The following is a 22,724-nucleotide window of genomic DNA, read 5'->3' on the forward strand; positions in this document are numbered from 1 at the left end:
TCTTCGGCTTTGTCATCTTCTTCTAAATAACAAAAACTGATTTTTTTCTTTTCCCCCCTAATATTTGTGAGGCTCAGTACACACTGGGGGATGTGTAGGGTAATCAAACAGAGACAGCAAATGATTCCATTCAGGCGTAATGTATGTGCTTACACCCTTGGGGACTCAGCGCCTCATACTGCAACTGTGTCATTGTAATCCCCCATTCGTTGTATGGTTTCCTATTTGTTCATGTCAAGGCTTTAATAGCAGAGGAATCGAGACGGCATAATACTATTTGTCCTGTTTTCTCAGCTTTGTCACATGTACAAACAACAGTGAGACCTGGACAGATTTGTTTGGGGGAACGGGGATACAAGCGGGCGGAATGAGTTTCCTAAACAGGGTATCCAGGCTCTGCCTTACAGATAGGGTGAGAAGCTTGGTCGTCTAGGAGGGGCTCAGAGTAGATCCGCTGCTCCTCCGCATCGAGAGGAGCCGGATTAAATGGCTCGGGCATCTGGTTAGGATGCCTCCTGTACACCTCGCTGGTAAGGTGTTCCAGGCACATCCCAGCGGGAGGAAGCCTCGGGGATGACCCAGGACACGTTGTAGAGAGAATGTCATTTGTTTGACCTAGGAACGCTGATGAAGTGACTGGGGTGACGGAAGTCTGGGGGTTCCCTACTTAAGCTGCCGTCCCTGCGACCTCACCCCAGAGAAGCGGAAGATGATTGGATGATATTATTTGTTAAACACAAACAAATGTAAGCATTAAATTCAATGTTTGATCAACTCCTTCTTTTTGTGTTTACAGTGTCTATGTGGAACCGGTAGACAATTTCTTTCATTAATTCTGTTTCTAGCTATCTCTGTCTGTGTGTGTGTCTGTCTGCCTGTGTGTCTATTGAGAAAAAGCAGAAACGTGGGCATTCTGGACGTAAGCATTCATTTGATTCAATGGACGTACCAGGCAATTACTTGAAAGATAGCTTCTACAGTGAAGGCCAATATTTACAAAAATACTATATTTGTGCTGAACACAACAAAATGAAATTGCATGCAACCAGTTGACAAACACAAATGTAACTGACAGTATTGATCCACTTTACTTGAGGACTGTGTTTTTATAACTAATTCCTTTGAGTATTTGGATTCATTGAAGCATGATCAAACTGCAGCGGGGTTAACATGTTGCAACTAGCCTGAACTACAAGCCATAACTTGAGGTCATTTAGTTTACGGTGCACATGCTCCGTGTGCAGAGGTGTTGAGGAGCTATCATGCTCCTCAAGGCGGCGGGCAGGAAGAAGCATTCCGCCTCAGCAGCTCTGGGACTGAGCAAAGTGTAAATTGCCATAACAGCGTTGAGTCGCTGTTATGGCAATTTACACTTTGCAAGATTACTGAGCAGGGAAACGCTCTAAACACACACTGGCCACCTAATCAGCTCGCCTGTGAGCAGAATACACACACACAGACACACACCAGCTGTCAGATGAACATAAAGGTATGTGGATCTAAAACCAATCAAGTGGAGGAAAACCTGTAATCGCACTGATGAAGGTGATGGAGAGCAGTGAGATTCAACTTGAACCTCTTGTGTATCATGAACGGCCTCAGAGGGACACAAAGTGCATTGAGGTAATATGCATGCACACAGACACACACATATACACAGCATGCGACTTTGGCATACGGCCTGCATGAGAACTTGTGCCTCTGGGCTCTCAATTAAGGGGGAAATACGAAACTACACACATAGTAGAAAGAACTGTGCATGTGCGAGCGCACACACATGCACGTGCACACAGACACACAAAGGATGAGTCAAGCACAATTTGAAAATAAAAAGATGCACTCTGCATATACTGTACTGCAAGCACGCTGCACATCATGTGAATATATCTTATTTGACATTTGGCAATTCATCAGATGACGGAGACAACATCCACCTCCTTTCTTTCCTGAGCTTTATTTTCCTCCTCGTAACTCTACTATCTGTCCCTTTCTTACTGGATGCAAGCTGCCATCTGTAAAAGACTGTTTCTTTGTTTCTTTGTTTGTTTTTTGTGCACTGAAACATTAGATTTAAGTTTTCAGTACACTTCTACTTGAACAAACGCCAAGAGGAATATGTACTTATGTCCACCGATCAAGCGTGACCACGCCAACTGAATTTATTGTTAAATAAGATATAATGGAATTAACAAGGAATTTTTGCACTTGCATGTGTCCTTTGCGACAATGCGGCACAACAATAAGACCAGATGTTGCTAACTACAGTTAGTGGTGTTTTTGTTTTTGTTTTGTTTTTTAACTGACTTTGATGGGGGGGGGTATATTTCTTTAGTTTATTGTTGGTCATCATCGATTATTATTCATCATCTATATATATATATATATATATATATATATAAAATATTTAATAATATTCGAGCTGGAAGATAATTGTAAAAGGAAAGTGTTTTTTTCTGTCGCGACATATTGATTTAAAGATGTACTTTTACTTGTATTTATTTTTTTTCTGCACAATAATGACCAACGTGATAAGACAGCTTATTATCTACAATGTATATCATAACAAAATATAAATCAACCTCTAAAGTTGTATGCCCTGAGATTTTACAATTTGGAAAATGTGCCTCTAAAGTCAAAACTTTGGAACCACCATCACCTCAGTTGAGCGAGTATCAAAGGCTGCGCTTTGCTTTTTCTTGGACATTTTTTGCAACACTTCAAAATGGATACTTCCTAAATTTAATAAATTAGATCAACCTATTAAATTCAAGCTGAGCCTCTACACTTCAGTCACATCTTGATTGTTGTATTTTAAATCCATTGTGCTGATGCATCAAGGAATAATTTTAAAACTGTCACTTAATCACTTCAAAAGTTGACTTGAAAAGAAGGACTAACAATGTAAAAAAAAAAAAAAAGTCCTTGGTTTCATAGCAACATACTGAATGCATGTTGGTGTGCCTCAAAATTCTTCTTGTTTCCATGAAAGTGACATATTGCATCATTCACTATAATGTGTCACTCACCCACATGTAAAAGGTGACGTTCAAAGTATGGAGGCTGCTTCAAACGGCGCCTTGTTAAAACTCCCTTTGCTCTCCTGCTGCCTCTTCATCTACTCAGAAGCAGCCTGCTCATCATCACCACAGTAGGAGGAAGTCTGTATGCACCTCCTCACGCACTACAAGCACTGTGTATAAACCCTTCAATGCACATTTATCTGCGTGAGCTGCATTGGCTGTTACATAAAGTATACTGCCATAAAGGCCACAGGGTATCGTGAAACATTGCCGAATCAGTGCTAGATCGATAAGTCCACGCTGCAATTTTTTCACATCCTCCTCTATTTGAAACGTAAGAAAAGGAAGTAGTGCAGTTGAGTTCTTATTGTTGTAGTGCCTCAAAAGAGGTGGAACATAAAAATAATTTCCCCTTTGATCTTTATTGTCTAAAATACATTCTACTGCAACAAGAGAGACGTTTGGCATGGTACAGAGAAATTGACTGAATTCATCCATCCATCCATCCATCCATCCATCCATCCATCCATTTTGTGAGCCGCTTCTCCTCACTAGGGTCACGGGTGTGCTGGAGCCTATCCCAGCTGTCATCGGGCAGGAGGCGGGGTACACCCTGAACTGGTTGCCAGCCAATCGCAGGGCACAAACAAACAAACAACCATTAACACTCACAGTCACACCTACGGGCAATTTAGAGTCTCCAATGAATGCATGTTTTTGGGATGTGGGAGGAAACCGGAGTGCCCGGAGAAAACCCACGCAGGCACGGGGAGAACATGCAAACTCCACAAAGGCGGGGCCGGGGATGGAACCCGTGTCCTCAGAACTGTGAGGCTGACGCTCTAACCAGTCGTCCACCGTGCCGCCTGACTGAATTCAACAATCTTGTAATTTTAGGTGATGTTTTATATTGATGACACACCAAAAAAAAGAGAATTGCATCTAAGAATTCAAAGTCTAAAATATGGGTGGACCAGCTGGTCGTTCCTAAGAGGTTCAATCTGAAGAGAATCATGGGTACATTTAATTATTTTTAAAGCAGGGTACACACATACTGATAACTGTTCTAATTTTGAGCATTCCCTCCGAGCAAAGTGGGCAAAGGCCCAATTATTTATCGTAATCGTTCATTATCCTGAGGAATTATACTGTGGTATGGGTGTTTGGAGTGACTTTTTTTTGTTTGTTTGTTTGTTTTTTAGCCCTCCCGATCTGCGGTCGATAATCGTAAAAGTTAATTTTGTTCATTAATTCCTATCACTTTTGTATTTGGTCAATACCAATTTCAGCCAAGCCATGGACTCCATGATTGTAACATGGAACAGAGCAATAGCCAATCAGGAGGTGACCTTAAACTTTCACCGTTGCCTGACAGAAACAGTTGAGGAACTGGTCAAGTCACTACAAAAGAAATGACAGGAAGAAGAGTTTTCTCCCAAAACAAAGTTACCAGATAAACTAAGAGTTAGTTTAGCTTCTTCTATTTCTTCTTCAATGATTACTCTTTCTTTTTTATATTTTCCGGTCGTCAGAATGCCCTGTGGCACCATGCTGCCTCTCACCGGTCAGTACTTTGACAGACATCTAATTTGGGCGAGGAAACTTGTGATTGTCAGTGGAGATATGATATCATTATATGTATGATGTGCTGTATTGGTCATCTCAACACTATAACAGCAGTAAGAACACACATGCTGGGTGTGGGGGGGGGGGGGGGGGGGGATTAGGGGTTCTCATCATGTGTGTGGCATGTCAGATTTAAAAAATCGGTTAAGATGTGAAGATTCAATTTGTATACACCCCGTTTAACAAAGTAAAGCAGGCCAATCATGCAACCAAGGAGACCAAGATCAAAGTGAGTCATACAAACTGTGCCTATTCAATAAATAAAATATTTGTTTTCTTTTGAATACAGCCAGTGCAAAATTGGAAAACATTTGTTAATTCACAGCAATTCCCACTGAGAAAGATGAGGGAGAGAGAAGCAGAGAAAACACATTACTCGCCTTGTCAAATAATTTTTTCAAACTCCCCGTCTGTTACACAACTTAATGAGCCTTGAAATTGACGAGATTACATTTTATGGTGTTTCTTTCATTAGTGTGAGTTTTGCCAGCGTCTGGGGATTACGTTCCTGTATTTGGGATTGTGGTGATGTTGGGACCTGACAAAGCAGAAGGCAATGGGAGAGATGAAGTCCTGCATGGTCAGGATGACTACAGGTTCAATCAGCCAGTCAATTTACAGAAGCCAGTTACTGTATTCTTACCGACACACTTTTAATCAAGAGATCTTTCAATAATTTTTTACTTAATGAACAATAAAAGCAATGCACGTTTGTTTGTAGTTGATTAAAGAAATAGGTCAACCTTTTGGGTGAAGTAAAGTTGGACGTGGAAAATACAGTCAACATCCATCCATACATTCTCAATACCACTTATACTGTTCAGGGTCGCGGGAGGCTGAGCCCATCCCAGCTGACTTTGTGCAAAAGGCAGACTACATCCTGAACTGGTCGCCAGCCAGTCACAGGGCACATATAGACACGGACAACCACTCACACTCACATTCACACCATCACTGAGTGGGAACTGAACCCATGCTGACTGCACCAAAGTCAGCCCAATGTACCACGACACCATCAGTGACTACAGTCTACAGTTCACCCTAAATAACATTACTATATATCGTGTTTGCTTGCTTCATTTTATAACTGAATGAGTGTAATATCATTGCACATTCGTTTGACAATAATTACCATATCATGTCCCAAAATGCCAATAGAGTGGAACCTTGATAAAATGGACACCAATATAACGGATATTGGATAAAACGGATCTTCTGGACTGAACAATGTGCACAAAAATAGTTTCCATTTGTCACTTAAAATTCCGTTGACAAAATCTGTTAGTTCCAGAATTGGTCGCTGTTGTTTACTGGCGCTGTGGCGCAATGCAGGCAGAGAATGGAACTGACATATTTACAGATCACAGATATACAATAGGACTAGATCCAGTTCCAAAAGATGTGCCTCCTGTGCATACGTGGTGGCCATGTTGAATGTGGTTATATCTATTGTCTATTGTGCGTAGAGAGAGAGAGAGAGAGACATAGCGGTGGTGTTAACTCTGGGGAATACAAAACTAATACAAAATACAAAAGTCTTTGGATCCTGGAACATGCTATTTTTGGTACAGTAATTAATTTTTGTCACGCCATTCGCCTTTGGCAACAGATTTGGAACTAGGAAGCACATTTATTCCTCGCGACTCATGAAAGCGACTCGCCTATGATGAGTACTGTACATCAGCAGTGACCAAGCACACTGGTGTACCATTGTACTGGTTCTACCCCCAACCAGCCTGGGTCTGCCCTCTGTGGTCGCGAAGCCAGCCAGTGACAATGGCACCGTTCCTCAGAGCCTCTTCCGACCTGGTTCAAAAACGTGGCCGACAAGGGCCTTGACGGCGCTGTCATCTGATTGGGCGACAGATGTAGGCATTTCTTTAGGCACGATGATTTTCACAATCATGGGGTCTAAAGGCTGCCACACACTGAGCGACACCGCTGAACCAGACTTGACTGTCGTGCAGTGTGCGTGCTTTGGCGACTGTTTTGAGTAGCTGATCAGTCTGCCACTGTTTTGTCATGATTTAACATTGCAGCTCAAAGCCAATCCTCAAGGTGAAAACACATTTCCAGGTTTAGAGAGCCGTGCCGCATCAAGCCATATAAATAGCATATAAAGCATCAAATATTGTGTTTTACATCAATAGTTCACGATATTCATAATGCATAACGTGCGTATGGAAGATAAAGCTAAGCTTGTGACCAGAATGTACACGAACGTACGTACCCGCTGGGTGCATTCAAATGAATGGAGCCAACGAGCCTTGTTGCAAATACCCACACTCTCGCCTTTATTCTCACCAACACCCTCTCTCTTTAACTACCTGATTCTTCCTTAAGTATTAATCTTTTTATGGTTTAATTAAGAAATGTGATAAAGTCCAATATACTGAATACACAGCATCAAACACCTATACAGGCCCGCTGTGCAATCGCTCATTGTGCGTGGGTGCAACGGCAACTCTACGTGATGTCCGGTCCAGTTGGGTTCGACCACGTCGCGCAGTGTGCGGCAGGATTAAAGCAGCTTTTTAGTCAACTAAGGAGGTGCAGGCCTTTTTGTCCATATTGGCAGAAGATGAAATACAGCGAGAGATGGAAGGCGCGACAAGAAACGAGCGCATTACCTTCTTTATCCCACCTCAATCCCTCCCACTTTTGTTTGGTGCCTGTTGTAACGGAAACGCAACGAAGGCCAGGCCAGGCCAAGCGAGGCCGGGGTAGAGCGGGGCCAGGCCGTTCTGGAACTTGTATTGGAAACGCGCCATTAGTCCATTATATTGAGGTTCCACTGTATAAGAGTTCAACAGATCAGGCTTGATTGTGGACTGTATTATCTTCTCAAGGTTTTATGATATGGTGCATTGGGCCGTTTACATGAGACAGATTTTCACAGAGGTATAAAAACAGTGCGTGACAAAAGCATTTATAGCCTAAAGTCTAGGGTGTACCCCGACTCTAGCCCAGTCAGTCGGGATAAGTCACCAGCCACAATGTGCATATCAATGCTGTCTGGCGGAAACCCACAGCTCGTGACCATAGGTGAGGGTAGGAAAGTAGATCGACCGGTAAATCGAGAGCTTCGCGTTTCGGCTTAGCTCCTTCTTTACCACAACAGATTGATACAAAGTCCGCATCACTGCAGACGCTGCACCGATCCGCCTGTCAATTTCCTGTTCCATTCTTCTCTCACTCGTGAACAAGACCCCAAGATACTTGAACTCCTCCACTTGGGGCAGGATCTCATCCCCGACCCGGAGAGGGCACGCCACCCTTTTCCGACTGAGGACCATGGTCTCAGATTTGGAGGTGCTGATTCTCATCCCAGCCGCTTCACACTTGGCTGCGAACTGCTCCAGTGAGAGTTGGAGGTCACGGCTTGATGAAGCCAACAGAACCACATCATCAGCAAAAAGCAGAGATGCAATACTGAGGCCACCAAACCGAACCCCCTCTACACCTCGGCTGCGCCTAGAAATTCTGTCCATAAAAGTTATGAACATAATCGGTGACAAAGGGCAGCCTTGGTGGAGTCCAACCCTCACCGGGAACGAGTCCGACATACTGCCGGATATGCGGGCCAAACTCTGACTCCGGTCGTACAGGGACCGAACAGCCCGTATCAGGGGGTTCGGTACCCCATACTCCTGAAGCACCCCCCACATGACCCCCCGAGGGACACGGTCGAACGCCTTCTCCAAGTACACAAAACACATGTAGACTGGTTGGGCGAACTCCCAGGCACCCTCGAGGACCCTGCCAAGAGCTGGTCCACTGTTCCTCAGCCAGGACGAAAACCACACTGCTCCTCCTGAATCTGAGATTCAACTTCCCGACGGACCCTCCTCTCCAGCACCCCTGAATAGACCTTACCAGGGAGGCTGAGGAGTGTGATCCCCCTGTAGTTGGTCCCTTCTTAAAAAGGGGGACCACCACCCCAGTCTGCCAATCCAGAGGCACTGTCCCCGATGTCCACGCGATGTTGCAGAGGCGTGTCAACCAGGACAGCCCTACAACATCCAGAGCCTTGAGGAACTCCGGGCGAATCTCATCCACCCCCGGGGGCTTGCCACCGAGCAGCTTTTTAACCACCTCGGTGACCTCAACCCCAGAGATAGGAGAGCCCGCCTCAGAGAACCCAGACTCTGCTCCCGCATGGGAAGGCGTGTCGGTGGAATTGAGGAGGTCTTCGAAGTGTTCTCCCCACCGGCTCACAACGTCCCGAGTCGAGGTCAGCAGCGCCCCATCCCCACTATACACAGTGTTGATGGGGCACTGCTTCCCCTTACTGAGACGCCGGATGGTGGACCAGAATTTCCTCGAAGCCATCCGGAAGTCTTTCTCCATGGCCTCACCGAACTCCTCCCATGCCCGAGTTTTTGCTTCAGCTACCACCAAAGCTGCATTCCGCTTGGCCAGCCGGTACCCATCAGCTGCCTCAGGAGTCCCACATGCCAAAAAGGCTCGATAGGACTCCTTCTTCAGCTTGACGGCATCCCTCACCGTTGGTGTCCACCATCGGGTTCGGGGATTGCCGCCACGACAGGCACCAACCACCTTACGGCCACAGCTCCGAAACTCCTTTTGACAGGGGATTCCGCCAGACGTTCCCAGCAGCCCCTACATGGTCTTTTTTTATTATTATTATCAACCAATCTAAAGTGTTGGGAATAGCTTGAGAACAAATCTCTTAACTCTACTGAACACATCAACTGTCTGAGAAGTGCTGAAACGCCACTTCTTCATTCCGCGGGAGCCTCGTGGCATTACATCTCCTCAAGAATGAAAGTCGTAACGAGTACGAAAATAGAGAGAATATAGTACGAAAATAGTTAGATGTTTGTGTAGGTTTCTTTTGGTAAAAATTGATAGCTGTAACTCTTCATGCAGAAGGAAGTTTGTCAACCACAAAAGTAAATTTATGTGCAGATTAATTTCTGTCTATTAGAGACTGTGGAGACATAACCACAGTATTTAGCATTGATTAAGTGTTAAAGCCTTTTCTCTTGCTCTACAAACTTATTTTTTAAAGCTAACTTACTCTTTGAGTTTGTAAGTTTAGTGTTATTGTCTAATCTCTAAAAATGCTGGTCTGTGAAACAGTGTTACCAAATTAGATTTGTTGATGTATTTATCGGTTACTTTTGTGATTTATTGTTTTTTTTTTAAAGCAACTAACAACACATCTAGCACTTCTCACAAATGTAGCATTTCTAGCTCAGCCACCCCCCCCCCCCCCCCTCAGGCAACTTCCCACCCCTCATCAACAACAACTTAAATCGGTGGTCACGCTTTCTGGTGAAAACTAACAATGGCGCAGAACTCTCTTCTGCTTTTCACCAGCCACAATGAGAATTTTTCTCCGTCCTTTTATTTCTTTTCTTTCCAAGGCACATCAATTATACTATTGGCAAGTGTTAAATTATAGCTCACCGTTTCCTTGGCAACAACCTGAGGCGGACGCACACTGATGATGCAATGGTGATGCCTTTAGAGCTTAATATTTATTCTGTCATAATAACCAAGAATATGTGTTCAATTGGACAGTCTGAACATTCCATAAATGAGTGATACAACCATTCAACGCCATGCATTGTGACATGCCAAAACTGAACAGTGTGGTACAGGCGATAGTAGTAATAATGGAAATAGAATGTAAAGAATGAAAACATTGCTGCTGATTTGCCAAAAAGATTGTTTTTCCGGTGTCCAAACTAAATTCTCATGTACTCACTTCCTATTTGTAAGAAGATGAGAGCATTAAAGAATCAATAGGCTGTGAAAGCTTCTTAGTTGGTTAATCTGCGATATCTGATTCATAAGCAATGTTGGCATCAAGCAATGATTGATGTTTTGGCTTCAGCTACTCCATCTGGATCAGCGATGTTGACCCTTTTGAGAGGCTTGCCTGTTGGCAGTTGAACTCTGTTACTTGCTGCCATCTAGTTCCAGGCGGACATCAGCTGTGAGTAGCTACACGTGACACCGTGCTATGTAACAATGCGACCCAGATAACGCTCCCGTCTGCTTTTGTGGGCCAAGTGGCAGGAGAGCTCAGGAATGAACTGTAAGGAGCAAGGTGTACAAATTAGGAGACTAATTATGAGCAACGATGATGAATCTGTCCTCTGCCTGTCCTTTCTCACCAGAGATGCTCACACATGCTGGAGAACCCCACAGAAAAACATCTCAGGGAAGAAGCGTTGCTACTGAAATAGGAACTTACCATAAATAACAGATGATTCATTCAAGCGGTTTATTTTACCAAAGTAGATTTGTGGTTGTGGAAACAAATTAGATGGACTTAATTTCAACTGTGTGACTTGGCAGCTCCCCAAACGCATCCAATAACTTGAAAAAGCAATAGTAGGCCATTTTCATTCAAGCTCAAGTGTTCTCCTCCACACTATATTTGCTCAAACGAGGCCATGAGGCTTTGTCTTACAAGACCCATTCCTCAAAAGCTGAAAAGAACTGCCACTGTCAAGTCATATAGAGGTCAAGCTTGGCCCATGCAGGCGAGAGTGGCTCAAGAAAGCTTCGAGCAGAAGAACAACAGCAGCAGCAAATATCTGCCAGACACAGGAGTCTCGCAGAATTAATGAAGAAACACAACTCATTCCACCAGATGGAATTCTTCATGGATTGTTTCTAGCCTGCCACTTTGTAGTAGTTTTGGGAATTTGACTCAGTTTCTGCTAATAACCACAAAGTAAAAGAATGACCAGTAAGTCAACAAAAGAGTAACTTTGCTATTGGTAAAATATCCTCTGACTAACTGTGTGAGCCAAAATAAAAACTAAATACCTACAGCTTAATGGTTTTTGTCTAGGAATATCAGCATTGCTGTGAGGATTGAAACATCTATTTAGCTGGCAAAACGCCGTCTATTCAGTTTCCACCAGTCTGTATGGTTTAAATCGACTGATGGGAGAGTCTCCCTTAGAAAGTTCTGAAATTCTGTTTCGTCCATGCATCTATCAATTTCATGTAGCGCTTGTCTTCATTAGAGAAGTGGATGAACTGGCACGTATTCCAGCTGACTTTAGGTGGAAGGCGGTTTTCATCCTGGGCTGGTCTCCATCCAATTGTAGAATTCCGTATTATCCATCCATTTTCCGTAACGTTTCTCCTCACTAGGGTCGCGGGCATGCTGGTGCCTATCTCAGCTAACTGTGGGCAAGAGACGGGGTACACCCTGAACTGCTCACCAGCCAATCGCAGGGCACATACAGTATAGACAATCATTCACACTCACATTCACACCTATGGGCAATTTAGGGTCTTCAATTAACCTACCATGCATGTTTGTTGTATCCAACGACAAATATAGGATTTTTTTTTCTTGTCACAAGTAACTGTTATATTTGTTCATAACAGTGGTCTCAATATGGGCCCAAAATGTCATCCTCAAGTACAATTTGGACCAATTTATTAAGGGCTGAAAACGTATGAAACTCTGTTTTATCAACTTGGGCATCTTGAGTGACATGGCCGAAACCGACTGAACTGTCATGCAGTGTGCGGTGTTGGGCAACTGGTTTTTACGAGTGGCTGACTGTCGGTCACTGGTTTTGCTCCTATTCAAAATTTGAATCGCTGATGTACGGTGTCGCAACATTACAGACGTAATTACCAATCAAAAAGGTCATGTCATACCGCGTGAGCTTACACAACCAAAATACACAGTAAGTTTACAGTTATATTGTGTTTTATAATAGGACTTAGCTATATTTATAACTTCATATGCGCCTGTAGATGAGAAAGCAAAGTGTGAAGAGTCTCTCTCGTGGAATTACAATTGAGTACAGTCAATGAACGGAAAACAATATCCTGTGAAATACCCTCAATCTCCTTTTTTTTCCCCTCACCCGTTTTCTCTCTTTGGATTATTAAAGCGACATCAACGAAGGCAAAAAGCTTCTTCCTGAAAATTGTGCAATGTTGTTTGTGCTTCAATTTAATAAAAATAAAAATAAAAAATGGAGTGCAGTCCTACTTTGTCATTGTCTATGTGGTGGAGTGGTGAATATAATTACCTCTTGCTTTGTTTTATGTTCCTGTGTGGGTTTAGGTGCTCTTTGTGTAATGACTGTTTCCCCTGCTCTTGTCAGCTTCTCCATCCAATTAGCCCTGAGCAGCCCTCCTGTTTTATTGAATTGGGTTTCATTACCCTGTTAGCCCCACCCTGCTCCGCGTTCACCCAATCAGTTGTGAGCCTACCCTCTGGTTTCTATCAGTGTGATTAACCACAATTGGTTGCTTTCAATCTGCGAAGTGCAACTAGGAGCTGTTGTGAACTTTTACAAGACTTACTGTGATCCCACAGCAGGATTATTATTTGACTAATATGCAAACACATTATAAGTCACAGCAAGACAGATAATTATTATTACATCATCACAGTACCAGCTGTGGGGTCTTAGGATAACCTTTTTTGTGTGTATTTTGTCCACAAAAATCCCCAAAACAAATCTTCCTCCATCTTACATCATAAAATCTATTTTTATGTGCCAGCATCTGTGCATTGAGGTAACTCTTACATAACTCACTATGAGAGTTAAGAAGGAAAAAAAGATTGCACATAATTATTCTACATAATCTTCGGATTGACTTGGGCAGAGTTGCTGATGAGTGAAGGTATGCAAACGCTTCCGCTGACATCCTTCCACTTGTTCTCCTGTTCAAACCCTCTTAGGCTCAAACCTTTTTCTGCAACCTTCCTCCTTATTAGCTTGCCCTGCAGTCCCCTGCAGTCTCTGAAGTGCTATTTTCAGCCTCCAATCTCTGGGGTGTGATGCTGTAATGATTTTGTGGTGGGTAAATTTGCAGCATGCAGCAGGAATGTCACTCAGCTAATTCAGATGCTTACAGCCTCCTCAACTTGGAAGGTAGATGACTGAAACATGTACACTGGCTACTCAGTTGCTGAGCTTGATGAAATGTGTGATTTACATGAGTGCGATTTGCAGAGTATGAGATTTTTCGATATTTTAGGAATAGACGATTTAAATACTAATGTTCAGCTGTATTCTATTGGCATTGTTCTTTTACTGCCAATTTGACACTATTATCTATCGATGATGATCGCATGCATGCTGCCCCCCCACCACACACACACACACACACACACACACATATATGTAGCTTCATTTATCAGCCACTTCGAGGGGAGCACTCCCAAAGAACTTCACCCACATAACGGGCTTAATAGAGATGCCTATTTATTTTATTTATTCATTATACATTGCAAGCTCAAGTTGCAGCCCAAGCCAACCAAGAACAGCACGTGGCACATCACCCCACAGTAGGAGAGTTTGTCGTTGTCATTCATACCTTCTTTGCTGTGTTGGCTGATGGCATGATTGGTAATTAGACTCAGCCTGATGGGAGTCAATGTTGATAAACACCAGATGTAATATAGATTGCGTGATAGTGGAAAATCGTAAACTCAACCTTTATGGAACACTGTATGCATAGCAAACATTACATCTACATCTTACATTAAATAGTTTGGAGTGTGATTAAAACAACACAAAAATCACATTATCGTGTGTTATCGAGCTGCACATTAAAAAGAAACAAGGAGCGCTCAATATAACTCACTAAAATAGCATTAAGTCTCCGTCCAATGAAAACACCTCCAGTTTTGTGAAGGTTAAAGCTGCAGTGGGTAGCTTCTGTCACCCAATAGGCTGGAATTCTGCATTACAACAACAGAGCTGTCGCTTCAATATGATGTAGACCAGTGGTGTCAAACATACGGCTCACTGGCCAAAACCGGCCTGCTAGGGATATAATCCGGTCTGCAGGATAAATTTGAAAGTGAAAAAATACATAAAACATTGTCGTTTTGGAGACTAAGGATCATTTTGAGAATTATGCTGGAGTAGAAAATTGAGTGGTAATATTTCCTAGGTTGATTTCATTTTAAAGTGCAACACTACATTTTTCAGTTCCAAATACTTTTGACTTAAGGTTTTGTGCCTTAAAATACAACCACAGTGTTCAGTTATTATGCACACTTGTAGATGACAAACTGAAGCCAAATTTTCTCAAGAAATCTGAGGTTGTTTTGGAAAATAAAATAAAAACTGTCATTAAATCTAAAGAGTTTCCTAAAGTACTTGTTTTGTTTTGCATTAAAACAAAGGGTAAAACGTATTGTTATTTATTTTATTAATTCTGGTATAATTTTAGGGGCCTGGCCCCTTTGAAATCAAATTAAGCTGTGTGTGACAGTTTGACACCCTTGACGTAGGCTAGGCCTAGCCCCCGCCTCCCCTCCATACGCCACCATGTGATTTTACAACAGTTTTATTCTCTTCTGAAGTACAGCAGGTGTGGAAAAAATTCTTCGGAAGAGATAATTATTAGTTTCTGCTACCGAAACACAAAATAATATGTTTATTTAGCTTTTTAAAATGGGAGGGAAGGGGCCGCACTCCACCCATTGCTCAGTAAAATTTGTCATTTCTGGTGCGCCCGCTAACGCAAAGCGTGGGAATGTTGGTGATTGACATGAAATATAAATGATCAAATACTGAAAAATGCAGCAAGATGTTAAAGGAGCTGATAGGCTTAATCAGCATTGTGTCATCGCCTCCAATAGTGGCTTGGGTGACTTTTTTTTTTTTTTAAACGAAAAAAAGCTATGCAGTGCATCTTTCATTGAAAAACAACAAGAATGAATACAGTATTGGATCTTGTTCCCACCCAGCTAATTGTGAATGTGAATGTTGTCCACCCAAAAGTCTGCTGGGATTGACGCCAGCTCCCTTGGACCCTGATTAGGATAAGCCGTAAACAAAATGGGTGGATGAATGGATCTCGTGAGATTTTGCAGGTGTTATGGTCTGCAATTATTGCATGATACTGACAAACCATGCCAAACAAGAATTGCTAGATCAAATCAAATTTGATTCAGTCATGAAAGACCACAAATGCTAACAGCCCACTAAAGTTTCTGAAAAAGCAGACTAGCAAATGACTAAACACACGAACAAGTTTAGTGCTTCTCAAAAGTCAAACAGTCTCTCCGGGAGGGATCCATCTGCCTGTTCAATGGCAAATGATATCGCAACCACCAAGGTGGGAGGCCAAGACACAACAGAATGACACAATCCACAAAAGTCCCCTAATCCTGCAGAACACACACTAAAGCTGCTTAACATCTGAACATAGTGACACACCAGTTCCTCTTGGGGCTTTGCCAATCTGTAGAGACGAGGGCAGACTTATTTTGTGGCCTCCGCCGGGGCATAAATGCAGATTTCCACTCTCAGATACATTTGGTGGATTAAACGTTTCATGGCGCTGATGATGAAAGCCTCTGATGTCACTTTTCTAATGGGATGGAGAGCAAGTGCTTGAACCCAGAGATGAGAACAGGATCAAACCAGAGGAAAACAATGAGAAGACTAACGCCCTAAATGTTCCTTTGTTGGCCAATGAACACCAAACCCACCTGCGTTATCTCACTCCTGCATTATTAGTGCTGTGTGGTCAATAAAGCTCGAACTGAAACAAGTACTTTTTGTGTCCCATAAGGATACTGCTGGCCACTAGGACGCTTTCACCCACCTTTTAATTGTAGCACTGTTCTGTCCTCCCTTGTGCCAATCAATGTAATGTAATGTAATGTCAATGTAATGACCTCCTCTTTACATCTAAAATACCCTATTTCAGTCCGATTACTTAGAGCAGAGGTGTCAAACTGGTGGCCCGGGGGCCAGATCCGGCCCACCACATCATTTTATGTGGCCTGCGAAAGCAAATCAAAATCACTAATTGTGTTCTGGTGTAATACCATTGAGATATTTGCAAGCATTTTTTTGTTACCAATACCCCTTTGAAAAGAAATGTAATAGTTGAAAAACGTGTTTTTATAGGCTTCTGATTTCAAAACTGGTTATTCATCAATGTGTTGCGTATACTGTAATTACAGTATATGAGGTAATCTTTCATTTATATGGGTCCACAGTCGTAGCGGCCCTCCGAGGGAAGTGATACCTGTGATGTGGCCTGTGACAAAAATGGGTTTGACACCCTTGACTTATAGGACTCGCAGCCTCTGCTTAAAGTTAATTAAATAGCTTTTTTCAGGCAAATTTACGGTTCCTGTCTGTCTGTTGAATTTAAGACACTGCAATGTAACACAAGACTAATTCTGAATAGTCAGAAAGAGCTACATCGTCATTAAAAACTCTCGTCAGTCCAGACAAAGTGTATGCAAATTTGCAATCATACCAGTAAAATGCTCGCAATGCATCATCATTGTGTCACTTCCCAAATACACATCTAGCACACACCACACGCTTAAGTATGCTTACACAATCTGTTGAGATTCAATACAAGAGCTACATTCAAAATTCTGCCTTTACAATGAGAATATCGTGCATTTTTTGTAACTTTTTCAATGACATAAACTGATTATTACATTAGCAAAATATATGGGAAATTATTGACATCGTTTTGTTTGTTGCTTACTAGCAGGTTTACGCAAACATTTCTGCAAAACCTGTAGAGATCACATGGTCTGAAGAGGAACTCCTAAAAGTTCGGGAGAGAGGAGATTAAAGGTGCAGCTCAAATGTAATTTTTTGTTGTTGTGACGTTGCCAAGTGGGACAGTGACCAACCAGAACCAGTAGGAGGAGCTGTGGTGGGAAATGAGTTTGCTGAGCGTGACCAGTTAAAAAAAACTAAAAATTGTAAAAAAGTTGGCTTTTTGTTGGTCATTTGTGAATAGTATCTTCTTAATGGCCCTATGATTGGCTGGCGCCCAAAGTCAGCTCCCTTGGGACCTGAGTGAAGACAAGCGCGAGTAAAAAAATAGATGGATGGATTGCCTGATTGTCAGAGTCAAAATTGCATTACACATACCACTCTTGCGTACCCGTAACTCCCCGGTCCAGCCACATGCTGAGGAAGCCAATGTGCTGAAGAAGAAGTTTTTTGTTTTTTTTTGTAAAGTTATAGCCGTCTTCGCCAGATTGCTTTCGGAGCATAAAAGCCAGAAAGACACTACCAGAACCAGAAAAGTTCCATATGTCATGACTTTCAAATAAATGAGTCAGGCTGACATTTTTAGGAATATTCATCCTCGATGGAGGTCGGCTCTCTTCTCTACTGAGGACTAGTTTGTAATGTGCCTTTATCAAACTGAGAGATGTTTCTAATATTTCTCCAACTCATTTAGGTACAGTATCGCACAAAAGGGAGTACACCCCTCACATTTGTGTAAATATTTTATTATGTCTTTTCATGGAACAATTCTTTAGTGTTAACAGTTTGCTACAATTTATTTGTATAACAGAGTAAATTTACTGTCCCCTCAAAATAACTTGATACACAGCCATTAATGTGTAAAACGCTGGCAAGAAAAGTGAGTACACTACTAATTGAAAATGTCCAATTTTAAATCAAATCAATCCCAATTAGCCATTTTCCTTCTTTGCAGGTTCTTGCTTTGTGGTCCCGCTATATTGCAGATTTTTGTTGCAGTTGTTACTCTTTTTTTTTTATACTCTTTGTACAATATTTTTGTTATCCATTGCACTTGCTCTCTTTTTCATGCCACTGAGATGTATGTATGTATGTATGTATGTGACCACCCCGGAGAAAACTCCACCAGCTGCCACTGGTTATCGCTCTCACACTCCCTCATTCTGGTCACTGGAAGTTCAATTTTGCACCTCACTTGCATCTCACTTCTGTGCAATACTGTATCTGCGATAACCAGGCCATTAAGCTTTGTTAGATGAATACTTCTCAGTGTGTCCATTAAAACTATGCATTATACTCTTTGTAAAGTATTTTTTTTTTTAGATACTGCTTGTGAAATTTGCGGAAACCTTTAAATGTACTCAACACGGCAGCTCTGTTGTTAATTGGAGAAGAGCACCATATGGCGGCGAAGTCAAGCAAGATCAGTAAAGTTTTAGCATAATCTTGAACATCATGTACTGTATGCTTCATTGCCTCTTCTGCTCTCGCAATCACTTGTGACGCTTATGAGACTGTGACAGTAGAAACTGCAGATACATGCAGCAACCTTTTGTCGCAGCATTTTCATTGCAATGTTATGTCAACACAACATACTCTAAACGGTTAAATGTTATTTCGAGTAACATATTCGATAGTGGAAGCCCTTGATGAGTGCAACAATGTTATTATGCTGTCTAGTAACGGTGTCAGTAGCTTAACCTCTTGTCTGTGCAGTGGGGAGAAAAGGGATTAAAACATCCCAGTCAGCCATTTTCCACTATCTGGAGCAACTGACATTTTTTTCTGTTGTCAGCTCGTTCATGTCTCTTTGACGTGCACAAGCTGACAGAAGCTTCAGGGACTTGTTCTGCTGGATTTTTAATCTTTTTTTTTTTTTTAAGTTGTTGACTCGCTCCTCTGGTAACACACCCAAATGGGGGAGGGGGCATAATTTAAAAATAAAGATGGAATGTAATTTGGGGTGTTGTGCTGCAACACTAGTGGACGCTTAAACAGGTACAACAGCAGAAGCTTTTGATACTCATATGAGAATCGTATGGAAGTTTTCACCTTATTTAGTTGGATGGATGGGGCAAAATATTAGAGACAACTCTAAACATGGTGCAGTTCCCCAACACAACTGACTGCAACCACGATAATAAACATTTTGTTAAATGAATACCCCTGAATACCAAATAGAACATTATTACTTCCACCAAGGTGGTTGTGTTTTAATTGCTACGGTTGTGTTTGTCCTCATAAAATTGTGTTAAGTCACACATTGATGATGCCTTCAAAATGTAACAACTTTCATTTGGGTGTGATGAAAATGTCAGATTTGGCACCAATTTTACTTTAACACAGAGAATCCCAAATTACATTTTCAGACACTTAATGTGAAAATAGAAATGTAATTTTTTTCCCCTGCTATTAAAAACGGGGGCTATGTGAATAAAAAACTTTTTTTTTTTTAAGTAACATTAATGTGATTTACAATCCAGTGGCATGGTGGATGAGTGATATAGGGCCTATGTTCAGATGTTAAGCCTGGCGGAGACGTCGAAATATTGCTTATGCTCTCACCAGGGCGACGTCTCGTAGAGGCCAATTCGTTTCCATGACGCCGTGAAGTACCGTAGCAGCGATGTCGCCACAGTCGAGACTTGAAAAAGTCTCAAAGGGTCTCCGAAAATTGAACGTTTGAATTTAATGTGACTCCTACGCAACCCGACTAGTCTCCAGGAGACGTCACAAAGACGGATAGATTGGATGAATGTACCGATGGATGGACCTGTATAATTCAATTGAAAAAGAAAACAAAATAATCTACTGAAAAGTAATAAATGAAAATAATCAATAATAAATGTGTACTTCACCTTAAAACTAATACTTTGTTGACGCAACTTTGATTTAATGACAAAAATCAGTTTATTATGGCAAAGTCTCTCAGCATGGCATTAGGTCTGCGCTCTGGCTTGGCAATTCCAAAACGGTAGAATAGTGGTTAGAATTCCACACACATGCTTTACAGATTAATTAAGACTCCTAGTTGCCCATAGGTGTGAAAGCAAAAGTGAATGTTTGTCTACATGATTGACTGGCAACCTGTCAAATATATATTCCACCTCTTGTCCAATGCCTTCTGCAATAGGCTCCAGTTACACATGGCCCTAATGAGGACATGACGTGTAGAGATGGTAACACAATACAGCTAATGTTGTTACTGAGGACTTTATGAAAGCGAACAAACTGGGCTAAAGAGGCTGGTGGCGATGTAGGAAGGTGACTCAATCGTCTACAATTTACTTCTTATTCCTTCTGGTCATGTTTGGAGACTAAACTAAATATTTCGGACATCCATTCAGCATCACTCTGCTCTTCACAGCTGTTGACATAATCATCTCATTCTCACCTCATCCTGTTTCCATTCACACTACATCCACTCTAATGTAACACCTTTTTTAATCAACAGGAAGTGGCAGCGTCTCTTTACTTTGCATATTGACACCAAATCAAAGGCTCACGATTTTGCTGCGGGTGAGAGGGATTCAATTATTCAAACACCCCCTGTTGTGTGTGTGCACACCCAGTATGCATCTTTTATTAAGCCGCCCGGCGAACAATTTGTTACAAACAGCTTGTGGCGAAATGTGCTGATGTCTACATTTGCCATTTGAGGTAATGGCAGACATATGTAAATTCTAATAGCGCTGTGCACTGACAGTAAAACTGCCTTTATTGTGAACGTTGTTATCAGTGTTAGCACAGTTTTCCCCTGAGCTGACCTTTATAGGAAGGCTTCTTTGAATTGCGCTAAAAAAAAGCAAAAAACCACAAGGTAACAAAATGCAAGGATGGTATGCAAGGATCTCCCTCGCTGAATGTTCTGAATTCTTATTTCAATGTCAGTGTTGTATTGCGCAGATTAATGATGCCCAGACAACCGGCTTGGGTGGGTGGAGCTCAACTTCCCATGGCTGATGTTATGTTGTCCTTCTTAAGACAGCAAACTTGTTGAGATTGAATCAATGACTATTCCACTGGTTGCATGCAGCCAAACAGTGCACTCCATTTTGCCTCAATTGCTCCAACACACAAATTATCATTGATTCATGCTACATAATTGTCAGCATTTTCAGTGATCAATTATTTGACATAAATGATTATTGTTTGTATTGATACCTTACTGACAGTATTTATTTATTGTAATACAGCTCTTGTATTGAACCCTTTTAGATTAAACAGATGTAGCTAATGCCATAGTCGGTCATTTCCCCATCTTAAACATTGTGTAGGAGCATAGTGCAGTAAAACTGCATATTCATTTACATTCAAGAGTACTCCCTCAGCTAAAAAAAAATAAATAAATAAAAAGATTCCATGATGATGTTGACGCTTATGCTTTTGTGCAGCAAGAGACACTCCTGTTCCATGAAACCCTGCACAGCCAACATTTTCACACATCACTAGAATGCACAGCAACAGCACAAGATGTTTGCAAATGTTCATTAAAATTGTTTAAAATATACCATGTTTAGTGTCATGTTGAATTAGAGCAGACAATTGTAATACTCTGTTGGGTGGTGCTGTTGGGTCTACCAATCAACTAATTGGTTCTACTTCAATATTGACATTGTCTGGTGGACATTGTATTTCAAAGTAATGGTCATAATTTAAACAAAAATTTAAAAAAGACAGCAAGTAGCATGATGCATCAATTGTGTTTAAGTCACCTTGATTACTATTGTCCAGGGATTTCAAAACAAAAATAACAACAACAACAAATAAATCATATATATGTCATCGAATCAATATGCTAATTAAGTGCAAACATTGTCATTTGGTACATCCGAGTGCAGTCCTACACTCTCTGACCAAACACCCTACAAAAATTCAAGCCTCGTAAACTGCTCACCAATGAATCCTATTGTGTCACTTTATTTCATGTCCACTTGTCAGCACCGTTTGACAACGCGGATCGGTACAAGAAACAGCCGAGAAGTGTGCGTAAATCCGCGACTGTCGCCCTGAGGCGAGCCGCACGCGGATGACGCGCCCGAGTAAATGTCGGAGATGCGAGTAAGACATCGCTAAAAGGGACCTCGTACGACAGCTAAGAGAACTAAATCGGAAATCGCAGCGGATACGATGGATAATCCTCGTTAATGTTGACGATCGACAGTCTTACCTCGCTCATGGTGCACCTTGAGGTGGAGCTCGGCGTATCTTGAAACAGGCTTGCTTCCGTGGAAAGTGGCTCTGCGCGGGCGCGCGCGCTTTTATAAAGTCGTCAAGCCGACTCCTCCGTGTCAACGCGTCACCGATAAACCAATCGCAGCGCCGCGGGCGAGCGGGTCTCCCCCGAAGTTGCCCCCCAACTCCTTCGGCCGTTCATCATGTGGCCGTGCGTGGTGGAAAGCACCTCCCCAGGTACATAGGCATGAATCCGTTCGAAATATTCCACGCTAAATAACATTTTACACGCTTTCATTTTGTGACAAACGCTCATTTGTCAGGATTAGGATTATTATTATTATTATTAGGATTTATAGTTCTCTCTCACTCTAATGAGATCCAGCACAAGAGA

At 42.0% G+C, this 22,724-nt stretch overlaps 1 protein-coding gene across 2 annotated transcripts in view; it reads right to left on the bottom strand.

Annotated features, from left to right (window-relative positions):
- Window positions 1–22,476, bottom strand: part of pcp4b (Purkinje cell protein 4b) — a 37,797-nt gene extending 15,321 nt beyond the window's left edge. The window contains exon 1 of one of the 2 annotated variants that reach the window (XM_061783007.1): window positions 22,326–22,476. In XM_061783007.1, coding sequence (XP_061638991.1) covers window positions 22,326–22,334 — 9 coding nt within the window. In that variant the 5' untranslated portion in view covers window positions 22,335–22,476. Of the gene's footprint in view, window positions 1–12,688; window positions 12,773–22,325 lie in introns of those variants that run through there. The other variant, XM_061783005.1, reaches the window with a different exon arrangement.
- Window positions 22,477–22,724: the final 248 nt, after the last annotated feature.

Source organism: Phyllopteryx taeniolatus, chromosome 8 (genome assembly GCF_024500385.1).
Source record: "Phyllopteryx taeniolatus isolate TA_2022b chromosome 8, UOR_Ptae_1.2, whole genome shotgun sequence".
Classification (NCBI taxonomy): domain Eukaryota; kingdom Metazoa; phylum Chordata; class Actinopteri; order Syngnathiformes; family Syngnathidae; genus Phyllopteryx; species Phyllopteryx taeniolatus.